The sequence below is a fragment of the Plecotus auritus genome (genome assembly GCF_963455305.1).
Source record: "Plecotus auritus genome assembly, chromosome: 1".
Classification (NCBI taxonomy): domain Eukaryota; kingdom Metazoa; phylum Chordata; class Mammalia; order Chiroptera; family Vespertilionidae; genus Plecotus; species Plecotus auritus.
The window spans coordinates 240740279-240759617 of NC_137770.1; the positions used below are offsets into that span (position 1 = coordinate 240740279).

The window sequence follows — 19339 nt, forward strand, 5'->3', positions numbered from 1 at the left end:
ACATTTGGACTTAGGTATTTGTGGGGTTGTCCTCAAACCAATCCCCCAGGAATACCGCAGGACAACCAAGGTTTTTGGAAGTCAAAAGTGATATGTGAATTTTTTTTGGGGGGGGGAGCTGAATTGGTGCCCCAATCATGGTGTTGTTTGAGGGTCAGCTACTATCCACTTTCCATGTACCGACTGGTGTGTTACAGCGGTGTGATGAAGCAGGTAATGTAATTACCACCATCTTTTATGGGGGGAAATAAGTAACAAGTTAAACAACTCATCCACAGATTCCCAGCCAGTAGTGGCAGAACTAGGATTTCTCTAGACTTCATGCTCTTAACCACTATGCCATTCTGTCTATGTTGTTACACTGATAGCTGTTAAGGGTCAGTCCTTGAACTCGCCCTTGAAGAGGTCATAGCAGTATCAGGCATGTAAATACATCACTGTAACATAGTTTGACAGAGGAAGGCACAAGGGAATATAGCTAAAGGTGACAGTTTTTCCTTAATTTGGTCCCTCTGTCTTTGTTTTGTTTTGAAGTGAGAGCCTATTCCAGGTACATCAGTTCACAACTGGAGCCCATTTATATCGTCAAGAACATCCGGCAATGTCTGGAAACGTTCTTGGTTATCACCATTTGGCAGAGGGGAGGCATGCACCTGGAATCTAGTGGGTAAAGGCAGGCATGGATGCTGCTAAACATTTTACAATGCACAGGACATCCCCCAGCAAATTCATGGCCCAGCATGTCAATAGTGCTGCTGTTGAGAAGTCCGCTTGTGTGTGTTTCTATTGTGGGTACATTTTGATCCTCTTCAATGGCTTAGTATAGTATCTGTATTGTCTGTCTTAGTCAGTTTGGGCTGCTATAACAGAATGCCATAGCCTGAAGGACTTCAGTGACATTTCTCAGTTCTGGAGGCTGGGAAGTCCATGGTCAAGGTGCTGGCCGATCTGGTTTCTGGTGAGGGCTCTCGTTCTGGTTTGCAGACAGCCATCTTCACACTGTATCCACGCATGGCCTAGAGTGGAGCAAGCTCTCTACTGTCTTACAAAGGCACTAATCCCATCTTAAGGGCTCCACTCTTGACCCAGTTATCTCCCAAAGGCCCCATCTCCAAATACCATTTACAGGGGTATCGAAATACCACTTCAAAATAGGAATTGGAGGGTGGGGGAGACCAACTAAGTCAGTGACTAGAATTAAATGTCCAGCTCCACCCTGTGTCCAGCAAGGCGTACTGCCTCCGTTGGAGACTGCTTGCTAGGTTTTCTTACTCAGCTGTGAACACTCAGCACTACCAACAGGCAGTAAGAGAAGATATATTGTCTATTAATGAGGATTTCTTAGCAATGAAAAACAATTAGGATAAAATCATACCCTTTTAAGAAACCATTGCAAGTCTTAATTTTTGAAACTACCCTTTTGTTAAATATTTAAAAATATCCTCCTTTCTCCCATAAAACACTATATTATTTTAACCAATGGGTGTATGTGTGTTGTATATATACGTGCATGGGTATGCATGCGTCTAGTTGCTCAGTATTTCTGTAGAGTATGGTCTTATGACGTCAGCGTTAAAAATAATATATTGCAATGTTGTTCCTTCTTCTGTCAGAAAAGTTGTGTAACTTTACTGGGTCTTAAAAGTATGATTGATAGTCTGCTGGACAGGCAAAGAAGGGCACGTAGGAGGTGAGCAAGCACAGAAGCATGGTGATAGGAAGCTCACAGTGTAAGGAGGAACTGTGAGGGTCGCTGAATGTCGAGTCAGAGTGGCAGAGACGGGTGATTAATGAACGCTTTTTTGGGGGTACAGTTTGAAATTTTTATTTCATTTGCAAATTATATTTTCTTCTGATGCGATTGATCAGTATCACTTAAAAATATTCTCATATCCTAATTACAGTTTTACATCGTATAAAAAAGTATACAATGAAAAAATTACCTGTTACGTATAAGGGAGGCAACATAGATCCAAACAGACAAAACATTTTTGGGATATGGGTGGATATATACAGCTAAAGCAAATTCAACATTAGGAACATCAATATTATGCACTCCAGTGCTGTACACAGCTTCAATTAAAGGCTTCAGTTCAGAATAGGGCATGTGAAGAGGAAATCCAGAGAACTGAAGGGAAAAAACAAGGTTTGTAGACATTAGTGAAGTTTAAAGATTTTACTTTATTTTTTACTCTTAATATGCAATTCTTAATATTCTTAAGAAGTCTTCCTCTGGATCGCAAAGTCATTTATTTAGTTCTGTCTTTCTGTTCAGCTGTATATTAGCAACACAGAAAACGGAGTGGGGCTAAATGTCTTTTTTGTTGTTGCTAGCGTGTTGACTTGGTATATAAGACACCTGTCGGTCACCCGCTGCTGTTCCCTTCCCTCTTCCTGATAGCTCCTGGTTTGCCCAGTAACCCATGCAATTCCAGGGGCCCAGATTAAGCTAAGCATTGCATTCCACCCCCCTGGCCACAGTGGTTCTCGGAGGGGTGGATCAGCGAGTCTCAACGTGAGTTTCAGGAAACTTGCTAGGAATACTGGCCCTGAGAGGCACTCTCCTGCTTTGTCAATATGTGTGCGTGTTGCCAATAGGTGTGAGCCCTGCCTGGAACTTTCCAGCCACGTGCTACCATGAGAAAAGCCAGCTTGAGGAAGATGCCATCACAGGGAGGACTCAGCTCTTCTACTTAAATAAGCCAATAACTTATTTTTAATGCCCAAGGGTGCTTGAACTAAGTTTTCTGTTACTTGAGAATACCTGGCTGAAAACCGGGCCTTAAAAGTTAAAGGATATGTTTAAATCATATGTCCAGCTTCACCCTGTGTGTCCAGCAAGGTGTACTGCCTCCGTTGGAGACTGCTTGCTAGGTTTTCTTACTCAGCTGTGAACACTCAGCACTACCAACAGGCAGTAGAGAAGATATGCTGTCTATTAATGAGGACTTTTCGTAGCAATGAAAAACAATTAGGATAAAACCATACCCTTTTAAGAAACCTGATTGAGAGTGGTTGGTTTTACCTTTATGTATGCATAGTTGAGTCTAACATGAACTAGCCAGATGATTTCATTTTATTTTACTGGCAATGTATTTTGTAAGTTATTTTTTATAGGGTCATCTTATAAAATGGTATTTTTATTTGAAAAGTATTCTGCTACTTAATGATAGGTTACTGAGATTTGAACTGTTAATGACATTTTTTAGTCTGTGCTACTTCATATACTTTGTAGAGCAGTGGAGGATTTTTTCTTTTCACTTTTCAATTCTAGTCTACATTTAATACCATTCTGTACCAGCTCCAGATGCAAAGTAAAGTGGTCAGAAAACCACACCTCCCACAGGATCCCCCCACTGCCCCAAGCACCCACCTGGCCCCATGCCCATTTATCTCTCTATTATTGCCTATATTCCCACACTGCAATCCATATCTCTGTGACTATTCGGCAAATACCGATTTGTACTGCTTAATCCCTTCACCTTTTCCACCCATCTCCCAACTCCCCTCCCCTCTGACAGCTGTCAGTTTTTTCTCTCTCTCTATGAGTCTGTTTCTATTTTGCTTGTTAGTTTATTTTGTTCATTAGATTCTACATATGAGTGAAATCTTATGATATTATTTTTAGCTTATTTCACTTAGCATAATACCTTGTAGGTCCACCCATGCTGTTACAAAAGGTAAGATTTCCTCTTTTTTTTTTTTTTTTTTTTTTTTGTGGGCAAGTGTTATTCCATTGCATAAATGTCCCACAGCCTGTCCTGCAGGTGTGGCTCAGTGGTTAAACATTGACCTATGAACCAGGAGGTCACTGTTAATTCCAGGCCAGGGCACATGCCCCAGTTGAAGTCGTGGTCCCAGTAGGGGGCATGCTGGAGGCAGCCATCAATGATTCTCATCATTAATGTTTGTATCTCTCCCTCTCCCTTCCTCCCTGAAATTTAAAAAAAAAGAAGTCCCACAGCTGTTTGTCCACTCATCTGATGGGCCATTGTAGGAATTTTGATGACAAAAACCCATGAAGGAGCAATTTCCCATTTGAAATGGGGGAATCCACAGGCTCAGTTGAGAGCTGTGTGCTTACCCTGTAGTCCCCCAGCTGTCTCAACAGCTCCGCTCTGTGGTCCTCTTCCACTTCCTCCCCTCGGCTGCTTTCTAACAGAGGCAGGAAGTGGCGCAGTGTGGAGGTGCAGTACCTGTTCCACCGCGTCAGGTGCCGTGGCCTCCAGTCCATGACTTTTTCTTTCAGTATTTTTTCAATCCTGTTTATAAACATAAACTTCATTTTTTTTGGCTGATTTGACTTTTCCCTTTTAGACAAAAATCCGGTTTGCATGCAGTGGGGATTCAGGTGATTACATAACCACATTTTCGTAGGTGGAGCTGTTCGCTAGGAGTAGTTGGCACCTAATAGGGGCTAATCTGTGAGGATTCAGAAGTTAACACCAGTGATCCTTGCCCTTACGGGTCATACAGGGTTGGGATGGGAAGCAGACTTTGGGACGATATTCTAAGGGCCATAACAGATGCTTGAACCGGAACACAACAGAGGGAGCAGTGAATCAGGGGGACAGCTAAATTCAGTACAGTCAGCAACAGATTTTTCATGCAGTGTTCTATCACTTTGTTCATTGGTAACATATGTACAGACAAATGAGATCCAGGCATAAGGGGTAGGATTTATGCTGAGAGCTTCAAGTGGCCTGTAAATACCCCATATTGATTGCTTCCCAGTGCCTTCTAGTCATGAGGTTTATTTTTCTAAATTGCCTTAAAACTGCCTTTAAAATATCCATAATCATTGCAACTTAAGTTTTGATACCCTTTTTATAGTTAACTAGAGGCCCGGTGCACGAAATTCGTGCACGGGGTGTGTGTGTCCCTCAGCCCAACCTGCACCCTCTCTAATCTGGGACCCCCTTGAGGGATGGCCGACTGCCTGTTTAGGCCTGATCCCGGTAGGATCGGGCCTAAACGGGCAGTCAGACATCCCTCTCACAATCCAGGACTGCTGGCTCCCAACTGCTCGCTTGCCTGCCTTCCTGATTGCCCCTAACCACTTCTGCCTGCCAGCCTGATCACCCCCTAACCACTTCCCTGCCAGCCTGATTGATGCCTAACTGCTACCCTGCCAGCCTGATTGCCCCTAACTGCCCTCCCCTGCAGGCCTGGGCCCCCCCCAACTGCCCTTCCCTGCAGGCCCAGTCACCCCCAACTGCCCTCTCTTGCAGGCCTAGTCCCTCCCAACTGCCCTCCCCTGCTGGCCTGATTGCCCACAACTGCCCTCCCTTGCAGGCCTGGTTCCTCCCAACTGCCCTCCCCTGCTGGCCATCTTGTGGCAGCCATCTTGTGTGTTGGAGTGATGGTCAATCTGCATATTACTCTTTTATTAGATAGGATAGAGGCCTGGTGCACGGGTGGGGGCTGGCTGGTTTGCCCTGAAGGGTGTCCCGGATCAGGGTGGGGGTTCCCTTGGCATGTGGAGTGGCCTGGGTGAGGGGCCTGTGGTGGTTTGCAGGCCAGCCATGCCCCCTGGCAACCCAATCGGAGGCCCTGGTATCTGGGATTTATTTATCTTCCATAATTGAAACTTTGTAGCCTTGAGTGGAGGCCAGGGCAGGCCAGGAAGCTTGGCTTCCTCCATTGCCGGGGAAACCCAAGCCCCCTGCTCGCTCTGTGGCTGCAGCCATCTTGGTTGGGTTAATTTGCATACTCGCTCCTGATTGGCTGGTGGGCGTGGCTTGTGGGTGTAGTGGAGGTATGGTCAATTTGCATATTACTCTTTTATTAGATAGGATGTGATGGGTATTGGGTCCAAAGGAAGTGAAGCTTAAACACAGAATGAAAGAAAATAGCTACCACTTGTTGATCCCTTATTCACTAGATACTGTGCTAGTGCGTTTCATACATTTTTATGTAATCCTAGCAATAACCCAAAGAGGTAGGGCAATACTGTCACAATTTTACCTATGAGGGATCAGTGAGATAGGATAAAGGAGGAGGATGGCAGGGGAGCTGGGATTTGAGTTGAGGCCCCACCAGCTCTAAAGCCCCTTGTGCACCCCTAACCAGACACACAGGTGTGAGCATCCCACTGTCTTCCTACTACTCAGAGCTCTGGGATCCTTTCTCTTTTGGCATAAAACACCACCTCTGTGTTGGGTTTCAAGATGGTCTGAGCAAGAACTGCCTTGCACTTCTCCTCAGTCCTGCAGAAACAGACGATGGGAGGCTAATCCACAGTACCCTGGAGCTATTAGAAGACATAAGGAACTTCTTGGCAGTTAGCCGTTCTGTGTGGGGATCCCTAACAAGACTTTATCTAAATTTGAACTTGAGAGTGAATTGGTGTTTCCTAGTAGGAATACCTGAAACCGGGCCACGTTTAGTCTTGTGTGATTTGACATGCTGCTGCTCAGAGCTTGATACATAGAAAGGGCACACAGGCTTTGAAGGCAGAAACATCTGGTGGAGCTCTAGCCCCCTGAACACTTAACAGCATGTGGACCTCTCTGAGACTCAGTTTCCACATCTGTGAAACTGGGAGAGTATGTTGTATGTTGCAGGATTATAAGGATTATCGGGACTCCAATGGGTTCTTACAGGCCACGTTTTAGGTTTATAAACTGGTTGAAGTTTAGTAAGCCACTAATTGGACAAAAGAGGCATATAAGCTGGGGATTATGATCTGTCTGAACAAGACCCATAACGACATGATGTTGAACTCTAATCTGAGGCTGAATTTTGGAGGACTGCCTAGCGTTCCAGAGTTCACTTCTGTCTGTCCCACACCATGCTGATGCCAAAGCCTCCTTTGAGTCATGGGATTTAGAGATCACGTCTGTACTTGGGGTCTATAAACAGGGATTACAATGTAATTGCCCAAATTATTTCACATGGCTCCAGGCTGAGAATCGTCTAGTTTGGGATTACATGCCCAGGGACAGAATGCATGTGCATGTACGGTACCACGTGACCTGTCCTGTAGCTCGGCTGCGGCCGCCTTGTCTGTGCGCTGATAAACAAGCTCTTCAGGCTGTAAAAGATGAAGTTCAGAAATTCTAGAAATCTTGTACACCTAATTTGAATACTCCACATCCTTTTCTAACTCCTTTTTTTTAAAAAAAAATTATGAAATCTTAGACAATCAATCAGAGAATAACCGATGCCAATGTACGCATGGCCCATCTTAAGTAAAGCATCACCAATAAATGATAGTTCGTCCTCAGTTTCCTTTCTCTCTTGTCACAGAAGTAACCATGACCTGAAATTTGTTTTCTAGCACTTTCATTCCATATAAAGTACCTACTGTGTGTCAGGCACGTTTGCAGGTGATGGGCATATAGCTGTGAATAAACATTTCTGCCCCCATGATATTTACATTATAGTAGAGATAGGCAAGTTAATAAAATGTGTGCATGATTTTACTACAGACATACGGATCCCTAAATGATCTATTGTATTGTTTTGCATGTTTTCTAAACTAAGTGATAATTTTATACCCTGAGTATGCAATTTGCTTTTTCTCACTTAACATTATATTTAGAAATAATAGCAAACACACATTTTTAGAATGCTTGCTAAAATTAATATTGATTCATTTGTGTAACAACTATAAACTACTCCACTGTGTACCATAATTTATCCTTATGCTGTTCCAATTCTTAGGCTATTGCAAACATTGCTTCTATGAAAAGTCTTGTGTATGTCACTTTGTACACATGGGAGAATTTCTCTAGGGCAGGGTTTATTAAGTCTTTTTTTTTTTTTAAAGGTTTGATCACAGTAAAAAATACATTTGATATTATACACCCAGGATACACATACATATCTAGCTCTCAAACCAAAATGGTAGTAAACAATTCTCATGCTTACTACTTGCAATCTTTTACCAGGACCCGTCTATATTAATTTTATGAGTGGATCATGCTATGAAATTAATTTAGTGCATTGACACCAGAATATTAAAAATTACGCAGAATAACTTTTGTGATACTCTCTTATGTCACGGGACTCCTTATGTCAAAATGTTTTCTTTTACATATGTGTATACTGGTTCATGACATGATGGTATATATCTTATTGTGAGTTGGGCTCAACTAAATTTGTAAAACAAATATTATTTTAGAAAAAAATATCTAGGGGTCGAATTAAGGGTCAAAAAGTATCTGGCTACCCAGTACAGTGACTTCAAATTCTTCACTTTCTTTGTCTACATGTAATTGTTATTAAAAATTATACCTGAACACTGGAAAGGCCAGGGTATGGAAGGCTTCTTGAAAAGAAAGATTTCCATAGCTTGGGCTTGGTGACATCAAAATTTATCCTTAGTGGGGAATCATATCGTTGAATATTAAACCAAATCTAAAAAAGACAAGACCACATTAATCTAAAAAAGACAAGATCACCATTAATACACACACACACACACACACACACTGTGTGTGTGTTTGTGTGCATGTATGTACAGAGAGGCAGATACCTGCTTTATACAGTACCCTCCAAAATTAAATGGCCCTCAAACTGGGCGCAGCCAGAATTACCTGGTAGTACCTGGAAATCCCTCTTAAAAAAAGAGAATCAATTTTCTCAGATGATAAATCAAAGCACTATGAGGTAGGCGTTGTGAACTCTGTTTTGGAAGAAGAAACAGGACAGAGCGGGGATACAAACTTGGCTCCTCTGAATTGAATCCTATATTATTTCTTTAGCATTCTGCTTCTTTGCAGGTCAGGTGACTAATTCAACCAAAACTTTTATTTAAGAGAGTTGTGTAACTATGCTTGATGCTACATTTCTTTAAATGGTATATATGTAGCCCTGGCTGGGTGGTTCAGTTAGTTGTAGCAATATCCTGTACACTGAAAGGTTATGGGTTCGATCCCCTATTGGGGTGAATATGGGAGGCAACCGATCAATGTTTCTCTCTCTCTCGCTCTCTCTCTCTCTCTCTCTCTCTCTCTCTCCCTTCCCCCCCCACCCTCCCTCTCTCTCTAAAATCAATAAACAAATCCTCAGATGAGGATTTAAAAAAAGGTATATGTGTATGTTTATATAAATTTGGATACATAATTATTTAAGTAAGTAGGTCAGTTACAAAAAATAAAGCAACAGTCAGCCAATTGTGTTTAAGAAGAGATATTAATACTTACATTGTCAGGGCCTATTAAACAGCCCACACTTTTTAGGGGACAGAATGTATCAAATTGTCCATAAAAATGTCCGCTGCAGGGGTTCCATATTAAGTAGTGGCTTTGCTCCCGAGTTAGCACATAGGCAGTTGGGCCCTGAAGGAAAACAGCCATTAGAAGAGTGCTACTAATTATGCAATTACGTTCGAGAGTACTTTCCACAAATAATTTATTATATCTAAAATCCAAAAAAAAAAAATAAAGTAAAATAAAATAAAATCCATGGCTAATGGTAAAAATTAGTTTGAAGTTCTAGGTTTCACTAGATTTAAGAAATAAGATGAATGCCTATTTTTGCAGAATTCTCCCATCTGTTACTAGTGTAATTTAGTGAACAAATAGAGTATTAGTTGTGTTGCTCAACCAATATAGCTTCAGGTTGGCAGAATAACTGTTATTAATGGAAATAAGCACTCACGGCATTTTCCTTTTAGTCAGTAAGATTGCCTTTCAAGTATTTAGAAGACTGATCATTCTGAATACTACTTCTATTTCTCATACATTAAGTAACATTAGATACACATTTATAATTATACTAGAGGCCCGGTGTACAAAATTCGTGCACGGTGCAGGGGGTGGTGGTCAGTCAGCCCGGCTTGCACTCTCTCCAATCCAGGACCCCTTGGGGGATGTCCAATTGCTGGTTTAGGCCCGATCCCACAGTCGGACATCCCTCTCACAATCTGGGACCACTGGCTCCTAACTGCTTACCTGCCTGCTTGATCGCCCCTAAACACTCTGCCTGCCTGCCTGATCACCCCTAACTGCCTTCACCTGCCAGCCTGATTGCCCCCAACTGCCCCCTTCTGCCAGCCTGATTGCCCCCAACTGCCCCCCGCTGCTGGCCTGATCTCCTCTAACTGCCTCTGCCTCAGCCCCGCCACCATGGCTTTGTCCAGAAGGTCTCCTGGTCTAATTAGCATATTACTCTTTTATTAGTATAGATAAATACAAAAAGGCAATTTGACAAGATAAATATCAAACTTTTAACAGTGACTACACCTGAGGAAGGTGTGGGATTGGGGGTTGGAGCATGGAATACATCTATATTATTGAATTCTTTTTTTACAATGAGCACTTATTCATTTTTAGCTCGTGCTCACAGTTTCCTTATACAGCTCAGAGTTGTGAAGTGACTTGCTGACAGTCACACAGCCAGGAGGAGTGCAGAGCCTCGAAGCCAGGCCCTGCAACTTCCCAGCCCGGGACCAGGCTATCTTATCTGGAAGATACTGATGGGGAATGGTTAGGATTCAGACACGATGCCACCTGCCCAGCAGCAACCTGTGCTATCGAATTCCTAGAGGACTCCCAAGACCTCAGAGCCTCTTTTTGAAACATGTTTTGGATAAACTGCTTCAGTCCCTGTGAGTTTTCTAACCTCGTACCCAGAATTACCCCAATGTGCTCTGAGTGTAGGGATATTTGCAGTGGCTGGGGAAACAAATTGTAATCACTAGTCTCCTGTCTAATAAAAACAATAGCATATCAAAATACAGCTGCTCACGTTCTCTGCTCCTGTGGTCCCTGCCTTGCTCCCTTTGCCTGTGGCTAGTAGCAGGCGCCTGTAGAAGCAGCAAGAGTGGAAGGAGAGGTCTCTAGCCTGGCCACACTCTGATCCCCTTCCCTCCTCAGCATGGATAACACCGGGTCACCGAGGGAGTCAGAATGCTTAGTAACAAGGGCAGGAGAGGCTCGTACTCAAAGAGCAGAGCTTGGTGGGGCTCTGCGTGGGAACGGATGCAGATTTGCCAAAAAATCTGAAGTCTTGTGCAGGGCCTGGTACTCGGTACGGCTGAAAACCATTTTGTGTCTTATCACCGGTTCTCTCTGCCTATTAGGGAATCTCTGGGCCCCTTTCCTTACAACTCAAAAGACAGTTATGAGAATCAGCCCTGTTGATGCTCTGGAACATAGCAACCCTGTTAGACAATGCCACGCCTCTGTTAGAGGCAGCCCACCCGTCTTACCTCGGGAATGGCATTGCCCATCATGAGCCAGGCCTTCTTCCCCAGGGAGAGAAAATAGTTGCATAGTAATACTGCATGTTCTTCTTCATCTCCTGCGAGGAGATCCAGGAATTGCTGACAAAAAGAAAAAAAAAAAAAACACAAAAATCATGTTGCCTTGACTGACTGCTTTATTCTGGATTGGCTGTGCAGGGTTTTAAAACATCAGTGTTAAAATTGGTGTCCTGCAGTATATGACCTATTTTTTAAAATCTATTCTCAAATTTTGGTATCATGTTTTAATTCTTTTTTTTTATTTTTAAAAAAGCACTTTTGGTGGACAGGGTGCTTTCTCAGACATAATGACATGGATTTCTAGAACCAATTAGCACTATGGGGCAAGGGAGACAAATCTCAATGTTTTCCATTTTGTTTTGAATTTATATGTGACAACTCACTGTGTACCAAACACTTTTAAAAACATACATATTTTTATTGATTTCAGAGAGGAAGGGAGAGAGAGAAACATCAATGATGAGAGAGAATCACCGATTGGCTGACTCCTGCTCATCCCCCACTGGGGATGGAGCCCACAAGCCGGGCATGTGCCCTTGACCGGAATCGAACCTGGGACCCCTCAGTCCACAGGCTGATGCTCTATCCACTGAACCAAACCAGCTAGGGCCCAAACATTTTTTTTTTTAAAGTCTGTTTTTTAGAGCAGTTTTAGGTTCACAGTGAAGTCGGAAGGAAGTTACAGAGATTCCCCATATGACCCCTGATCCCCACATGCACATTCTCCCCATCAACATCCCCCCAGCGAAGAGGTACATTTGTTACAATTGATGATCCTGCATCAACACATCAGAGTCACCCAGAGAGAGTCTATCGTTTACTTTAGGGTTCACGCTTGGTGTTGTATAGTCTGTGGGTTTGGACAAATGTATAAGGACATGCATCCTCATTATAATGTCACACAGAGCATTTTCCCTGCCCTATAAATCCTCTGTGCTCCACTAACTCATATATGTCTCCCCACCTGCCCCCAGAGTTTTAGACACACTGCATTTAATCCCAGAGCAAGCCTTTGAGGGGAAGTGGAGACAGAGAGAGGTGAGGGGGGAAAGCAGTCTGGCTCTGGGGCACATGGACTAGTTTCTGCATATCTTCTTATAGACGTCTCCAGGTTGTGGAAATTTTTATCGCTAAAGTTGTCAGCATTATGTTGCCAAAATGCATTGGGGAACAAAATATTTTAAGTGCACCTCGGTTTCTTCGGCTTAGAGCTATCCTTCAAAGGGCGTTGTGTAGCATAGTTTAATTTTATGCAAACACAGTACAACCGGGAATGTAGAAACAGAACGAATACCAGCGGTACATGTTTGTTTACCCTGCAGAAGATCCGTAGGAAGTCAGTGGCACAGACTGTAAGCTCGTGAGAGCAGAGGCCGCGCTTCTTTCGCTTGTGGCCAGAGCTTAGTACAGTGTCTGACACCTGGTAGGTGGCCCAGAAATACATGCCGAACGAATAATGACATGGCATGCCTTCAGAAGCCCACAAGTGAAGGAATATACAATTCCAAATGTAACAGAGGCTGTAGCTGTTACCTTTTAATGCAGGGGTGGGCAAACTTTTTGACTCGAGGGCCACAATGGGTTCTTAAACTGGACCGGAGGGCCGGAACAAAAGCATGGATGGAGTGTTTGTGTGAACTAATATAAATTCAAAGTAAAGGAGCGGAGGGAGAGCAAGAGAACCCTCTGCTCTTTTGGCTCCACGGGCTGGATAGAACAGCCGAGCGGGCCGGATCGGGCCGTAGTTTGCCCACGGCTGTTAATGGCTAAAACTGGGATGTTGATAAGGCAATACTCGGAGGATAAATCAGAGTTAAGGCATCTGAAGTGTTTGGTTTTTTTTTAATTTCTTTGTGCAAATAAAACAAAATTAAACTTCTGATCTTTGGGCAGATTAATCCAGAAAGAAAAAATACTTCAGAATTCAGCCCATCCTGGAACGGGTGACAGTAGATTTGGATAATGACTAATGAATGCTGCAATTGAAAGTCATGCAAGGCATTTAGCCAACACTCCGAGGAGTCAGCTCCAACCAGTACTCGGTGAGGGAGAACGACTTACATCCGACGTGCTCCACAGGTCACAGATGCCCGCAAACGAAACGGCGTCCGGCAGGAAGGGAATCAGTGACACATACCGAGCCACCAGTTCCTGTTTAAACAAAGCTGGCTTTAAGAAAATCATTTCTATCAAACAGAAGGCTGGATCCTGTGCCTCACTGCCTGCAAGAAAGTTTCACATATCACAAATGTTCGTGTGTACAAAATGCAACGATGCTCACGCTCGCCGAGTGCTCCCCCTTTCCAAACACCCTATGAAGAAGGTCGCTGTCATTATCCATTTGTTACAGATGAAGAAACTGGCTCCTCTGTCTCTTTGAAATGTCTTTGATGTCTTTGTCATACCCCACTCGCGCCGTCTCCACCCCCCACCCCTCGCCCTCCCCCGCCACTTCCTTACTCTCTGCTAAAAAGAGGCTTTCCGGGATCATCTTGTATTTTTTCTAGCTCAGTCCTGAAAGCAGCCATTTCTCCTTTTAGAGGGCAATAGCATTTAGCAACCAAGGTCAGGGCACCTTTGTGGTAACCCGGATTTATGTAATTTCTAAGAAGCTTGAGCATCTTTTCATATGGCCTCTCGCATTTTCACTTCTGCATATTTCTGTTGTTGTTTTGTTAATCCTCACCCGGGATATTTGTCCATTGACTTTTAGAGAGAGTGGAAAGGGAGGAGAGAGACAGAGGGAAACATTGATGTGAGAGAGACACATCAATTGGTTGCCTCCCACATGCACCCTGCCCAGGGCTGGGGATCAAGCCGCAACCGGTACGTGTCCTTGACTGGAATCAAACCCGGGACCCTTCAGTCCACAGGCTGACACTCTATCCACTGAGCCAAACCAGCTAGGGCCCCTTCTGCATATTTTAGATTGATTTGTAGGTTTGTTTGTTTTTAACATATTCTAGCTACTATCCCTTTGTCTGTTGTACATATTGCCAATATCCCCTCCTGATTTGTGACTTGTCCTTTCAATTTTTTATGGTGTCTTTTCATAAACTCAAGTTCTCAGTTTTAATGTGGTCAAATTTATCATCCTTTTTATAGTTTGTACTTTTCTGTCTTGTTGAAGAAAAACTTTCTATCTCGGGTCATATTTGAGTCCTCAATCTATCTGCAATTGAATGATGTGAAGCAGGAATCTGTTTTTATTTTTTCATATGAAAAATCCGTGACCCTGGTGCCATTGATATAACAGTCCATTTTCTCTTTATTCCTCTCCAATGCCAGTTTGGTTACATATCAGGTTTGAGTGGGTCATATTGGAGTGGATCTAGTCTGGAGTTTTTATTCTCTTTTATTTTTCTCTTTGTTCTAAATGTGTCAATACCATTTTCCCTTAATGACTCTGGTCTCATCAGCAGTCTGGAGGTATGGGATGACGAATCTTTCTTGTCTTTTTCCTCTTAAGAACATAAGTTTATTTTGTCATTACATTCATTTAAATCAGTGGTCAGCAAACTCATTAGTCAACAGAGCCAAATGTCAACAGTACAACGATTGAAATGTCTTTTGAGAGCCAAATTTTTTAAACTTAAACTTCTTCTAACGCCACTTCTTCAAAATAGACTCGCCCAGGCCGTGGTATTTTGTGGAAGAGCCACACTCAAGGGGCCAAAGAGCCGCATGTGGCTCGCGAGACGCAGTTTGCCGACCGCAGATTTAAATGAAGACGCACATCTTCCCACTGGTTTCTCACTCTGCAGGGCCGAACTGGCTATTTTGACACTTTGCACTCCGTAGAAATATTAGAATCAGCTGGTCAAGTTCCCCTGACAACTGGAAGTCTATTTGAACAGTCTTTGTCTTTTAACTGGAAGGTTAATCCCTGAGCTCTGATGGTGATTATTGGTAAATATTTAGACTATTTTTTACTACCTTATTCTGTGCTTTTTGTTTCTTGTAGTTTTTCTATATATTTCCTCTCCCCACTCTCTTCACCGTATTTCATTATTTTTTTTTTTCTGCTGCTATTTTGGAAGTTATAGTATTCACTTTTCTTATTCTTTTAAGTGCTTAATATAGAAATTTCAACATGAAAATTTCAGTTAAGTTCAAAAGTTAATAAATATATTTGTCCTCATCTCGGAAAATATAAGAGTGTTACTTTTGTGACAGCTTGGATGGTCCTGGAGAGTATTATGCTAAGTGAAATAAACCAGTCAGAGAAAGACAAGTACCATATGATCTCACTTATATGTTGAATCTAATGAACAAAATACACTGGCGAACAAAATAGAACCAGAGGCATGAATACATGAAACAGATTGACAGCTGTGAGAGGGGAGGGGTGTTGGGGGGGGCTGCATGAAAAAGCTCGAAGCATTAAGAAAACAAAAAATAGACAACAAACAGTAAGGTGATGGCTGGAAAGAGAGGTAGAAGAGGGTGAAGGGGGATAAATTGAAAAAAGAAAATATTTTTACCAATCCTGTCCTGATATATATGCATTATTTTCAGGATTTTTGTTCTATCCTGATTTTTCACCCACATTGCTATTATGATTGCTATGAAAACAATGTTGTCATTTTTTAATTTCCTTTCTTTTTTTCTTATCTAGCATTATGTGGTTCATCTAGAATTTCTGAGAACCTTTGTTCTCTTTGAAGTATATATTTTAAGGAATTCCCTAAGTGAGGGTTTTTTGGATGTAAATTCTCCCAATGTTTGTGTGAAAGATAGTTTCACTGGGTATAAATTATTAGTTCGATGGCTATTTTTTCAGTTTTTTGAAGATATTCCTGTTCTGGTTTTCATTTGTGTATCTCAGAAGTCTATTGGTCTAACCACTTTCTTTTGTAGATTATGTTTTCTCTTGAGCTGCTTTTAAGATCCTCCTTGTCTTTGTAGTTCCCTCTGATATGACTAGATTTTCATCTTTTTTATTTATCTTACTCAAGGTTCACGGGGCTTCCTGAATTAGATGGTTGTCTTTCATCAAATCTTGAAAATTCTCAGCTCTTTTTCTTTGAATATTGCTTTTTTTCTTTTATATACAATTTGGTCCTCCTCCCTCCACCATCTATGTCTCCTAACCTTTATATTTTCCATTTAAAAAAATCTCTGTGCTATATACCCAATAATTTCTTTGCATATGTACTCTAATTCACTAATTCTCTCTGTATGTAGTTGTATGTTACTTAACTCTATATTTAACTCCATTTAATGTTTTGTTTAACCTGTTTCATTTCTAATGTTAACTATACAGTCTTTTATTTCTACAAGTGTACTTCTAACATCTGATTGCCAATTCTGATAATCTATTGTCCTTTACAAAAATATTTTTATTGATTTTTAGAGAAAGAGGAAGAGAGAGGGAGAGAGAGAGAAAAAAAGAAATCATCAATGTGAGAATGTAATATTGATTGGCTGCCTCCTTCATGTCCCCTACTGGGGATTAAGCCCACAACAGGGGCACGTGTCCCGACTGAGAATCGAACTGGCAACCTTTCAGTATACAGGATGTCACCCAACCAATTGAGCCACACCTGCCAGGGCAATAGTCTATTGTTCTTTTGTTATATATTCAATTCCCTAGACTTCTGAAACTTATTAAACATACCCATTTTATATTCTGAATCTGACCATTACAATCTCTTCAGTGCTTATGGCCTGATTCTACAGTCTGTTGTTTCTGTTAACTCTTCCCTTCTTCATGGTGACTTATTTCTCCACTGAGGTTCTTTTTTATATGTTCATGTTGCTCGGAACTTTTTCTGTGGAATTTTTTTGAGGCTGAGCTTAAAGGGTGTTTTTTTAGAAGGATTTGTGTTGCTTCTGACAGAGATCTAGGGGTGCTACCAATAAGGAGTACTTTCCATTAAATTTTCAGTTGGAGTTTTTCTGGGTCTTACTGGTTGTGTAAATTCCAGTGCTGAATGTGAATAAACACAGCTTTGTGATTAGGAATTCCCAGGGGGAGACGTTCCTTGTTTTCTCTTCTGTCCAGAGTCAAGGCTGAGTCAGGCAGGCTTCCTCCCACAGGGCAGAGTAGCTCCTAGTTCACACTGGCGTCACCTATCAAGGGTTCTAATTGTAGTGGAGCCTCTCTTTCAGCCTTCAGCCTGCTCAGCACCCCCCTCCCGCCCCCCACCCCCAGCGGCCTTGTGGCCCATGAAAAACCAGCTCTAGGCACTGGGAATTATTCGATGCCTTCAGGGCAAACACTATTTCAAGCCCTCGCCCTTGTGGAATCTTGCTCTCTTGCTGTTTCCTGTCTCTTCCTATTTCGGCTATGATTTAAAAAATGCTTTCAATATTTAATTCATCACTCTTAAATGTTCTATGCTGGGAGAAGTTTTCTTCCTACTCTACTATGCTAGAGACAATAGAAGTCCCTTTATGGTTTTCAATAAAAGTGAATTAATAAAAAAAGTAAATGAAATGTGGAATGCAAGGTGTTTTTTAATGTACTTATATCTGCAAATAGATATCTCATTATCCTGTTCCTAAATGACTATATTACTAAATTACTAATTAATAACTTATTAGCAGAAATTATTCCCAACACCATCCCCTCCCTACAGACAGTCAGGGGTTACAGGGTTCACCGAAGAGCCTGCTGATCACATGGGCTCTGTCCCTGGGAGCTGTGCTGAGTAGCCGTGAGCTGAGGAAGGCGTGTGCGTTTTCAACGGGCCACTGTGGACGTGCTTGTGTTGATGGCACACGTGCTGTCTGTACTCAAATACTGGAAGGCATTTTTGCTTAATTGGAATTCAGGGATGCTTGTAACATTAGGTATAACACTGACTTGGTACAGTGGGAAGTGCCAGGGTTCTGAAGTCAGGGCCTGAGGTTCAGATGCTATGAAGCTACCAAGAATACATGATGAAGACATTTATGGAAGACACTGAAAGTGTAGAGCATCTCCCAAATATCCATTTCCCAGCACCAGTATCCTGCCAAGGATACAGTAAGCACTTCATACGTGTTGAAAGAACGAACCAAGGGTTATTATCCTCTCTGGAACCTTCAAACTTTTCTAAAGAACACAAGCCTCATTGGTCCTAAAAATGTTTTAATCACTACTTTAATCCCTGATGATCTGAATTTAGTTACTTTCTTTAAAAAAAAGTTTTCAATTGATTTTTTTTTTAGAGAGAGAGAGGAAGGGAGAGGGGGAGAGAGAAACATCAATGGGAGAGAGAAGCATTGATGGGCTGCCTCCCACACATACCGAGACCTGGGATCATGCCCACAACCTGGGCATGTGCCCTGATTGGGAATCAAACCCATGACCTTTCAGTGCACAGGACGATGCCCAACTAAGGAGTCCGCCAGCCAGGGCTATCGTTACTTTCTTAACTACTATGAAATATGATAGTTAAGATGATAATGTATTGAAATTTTAACACACTTTTAGCCCCAGGTTTGATTGGTCATGACATACTTACTGCGGTGGCCTGTGGGTTGTTGGGATAAGCATTAAGAAGCTCCTGAGGAGGGTTTAAAGGCTTGAGATAACGAGTAACAAAAACCGTCTTCCCACTTATGTCGATCACCGTGGTAAGGCACTGCCGATTTGGGAACTTTAAGGTGCATTCAGCATGAAACTTCTCTGTTGCTTGGAGCAATTTCTCATCTTCCTGAGAATCAAACTTCAAAGAGAAAGACTCCATGGAGTTTGCATATGATTACAGGAGACACAGTAGAACTTGCTCAGATCTCATAGTCAGCCCAAACTAAATGTGAGCTCCGGGAATTACGATTCAGTGATCCCTTCCAACACCACCATGCCCCGTGTCCCTGATGCTTCATAATCTTCAAATTAGATGGATTCATTAAATACTTAAAATATACTTAACAGGACTGAAAGAAAGTAGTTCACAGACAAGCATCCCTATGGGATTAATAAAACAACCTCTAAAACATAAACGATGAGGTACTAATTCTGATTGATGAGACCAAGCAATAGTTTGAAGTGTATTTTGATGTCGGTTTTAGAGGCCAAAAGGGCTCAGAAGTCTAAAATCTCAAATGCAAAGCTTAAGCAACTTATATTAAAGGGACGACAAATTTACAGAAGTATATGGGTGCACTAAAAAGTTTCATATCCATGATCAA

General features: G+C 42.1%; 1 protein-coding gene across 9 annotated transcripts in view; it reads right to left on the bottom strand.

The window, feature by feature from the left end:
• Nucleotides 1–1803: 1803 nt before the first annotated feature.
• The window catches only part of CC2D2A (coiled-coil and C2 domain containing 2A), an 82560-nt gene continuing 65024 nt past the window's right edge, over nt 1804–19339 (bottom strand). For 3 of the 9 annotated variants that reach the window (XM_080681920.1, XM_080681919.1, XM_080681923.1), the window contains 8 exons: nt 18670–18873; nt 13277–13366; nt 11162–11275; nt 9153–9287; nt 8242–8364; nt 6978–7036; nt 4085–4262; nt 1804–2128 (listed from right to left, as the gene is read on the bottom strand). In XM_080681920.1, the coding sequence (XP_080538046.1) occupies nt 1940–2128; nt 4085–4262; nt 6978–7036; nt 8242–8364; nt 9153–9287; nt 11162–11275; nt 13277–13366; nt 18670–18873 (1092 nt within the window). In that variant the 3' untranslated portion in view covers nt 1804–1939. Of the gene's footprint in view, nt 2129–4084; nt 4263–6969; nt 7037–8241; nt 8365–9152; nt 9288–11161; nt 11276–13276; nt 13367–18669; nt 18874–19339 lie in introns of all 9 variants that reach the window. The other 6 variants (XR_013961298.1, XR_013961299.1, XM_080681922.1 and 3 more) reach the window with 4 other exon arrangements.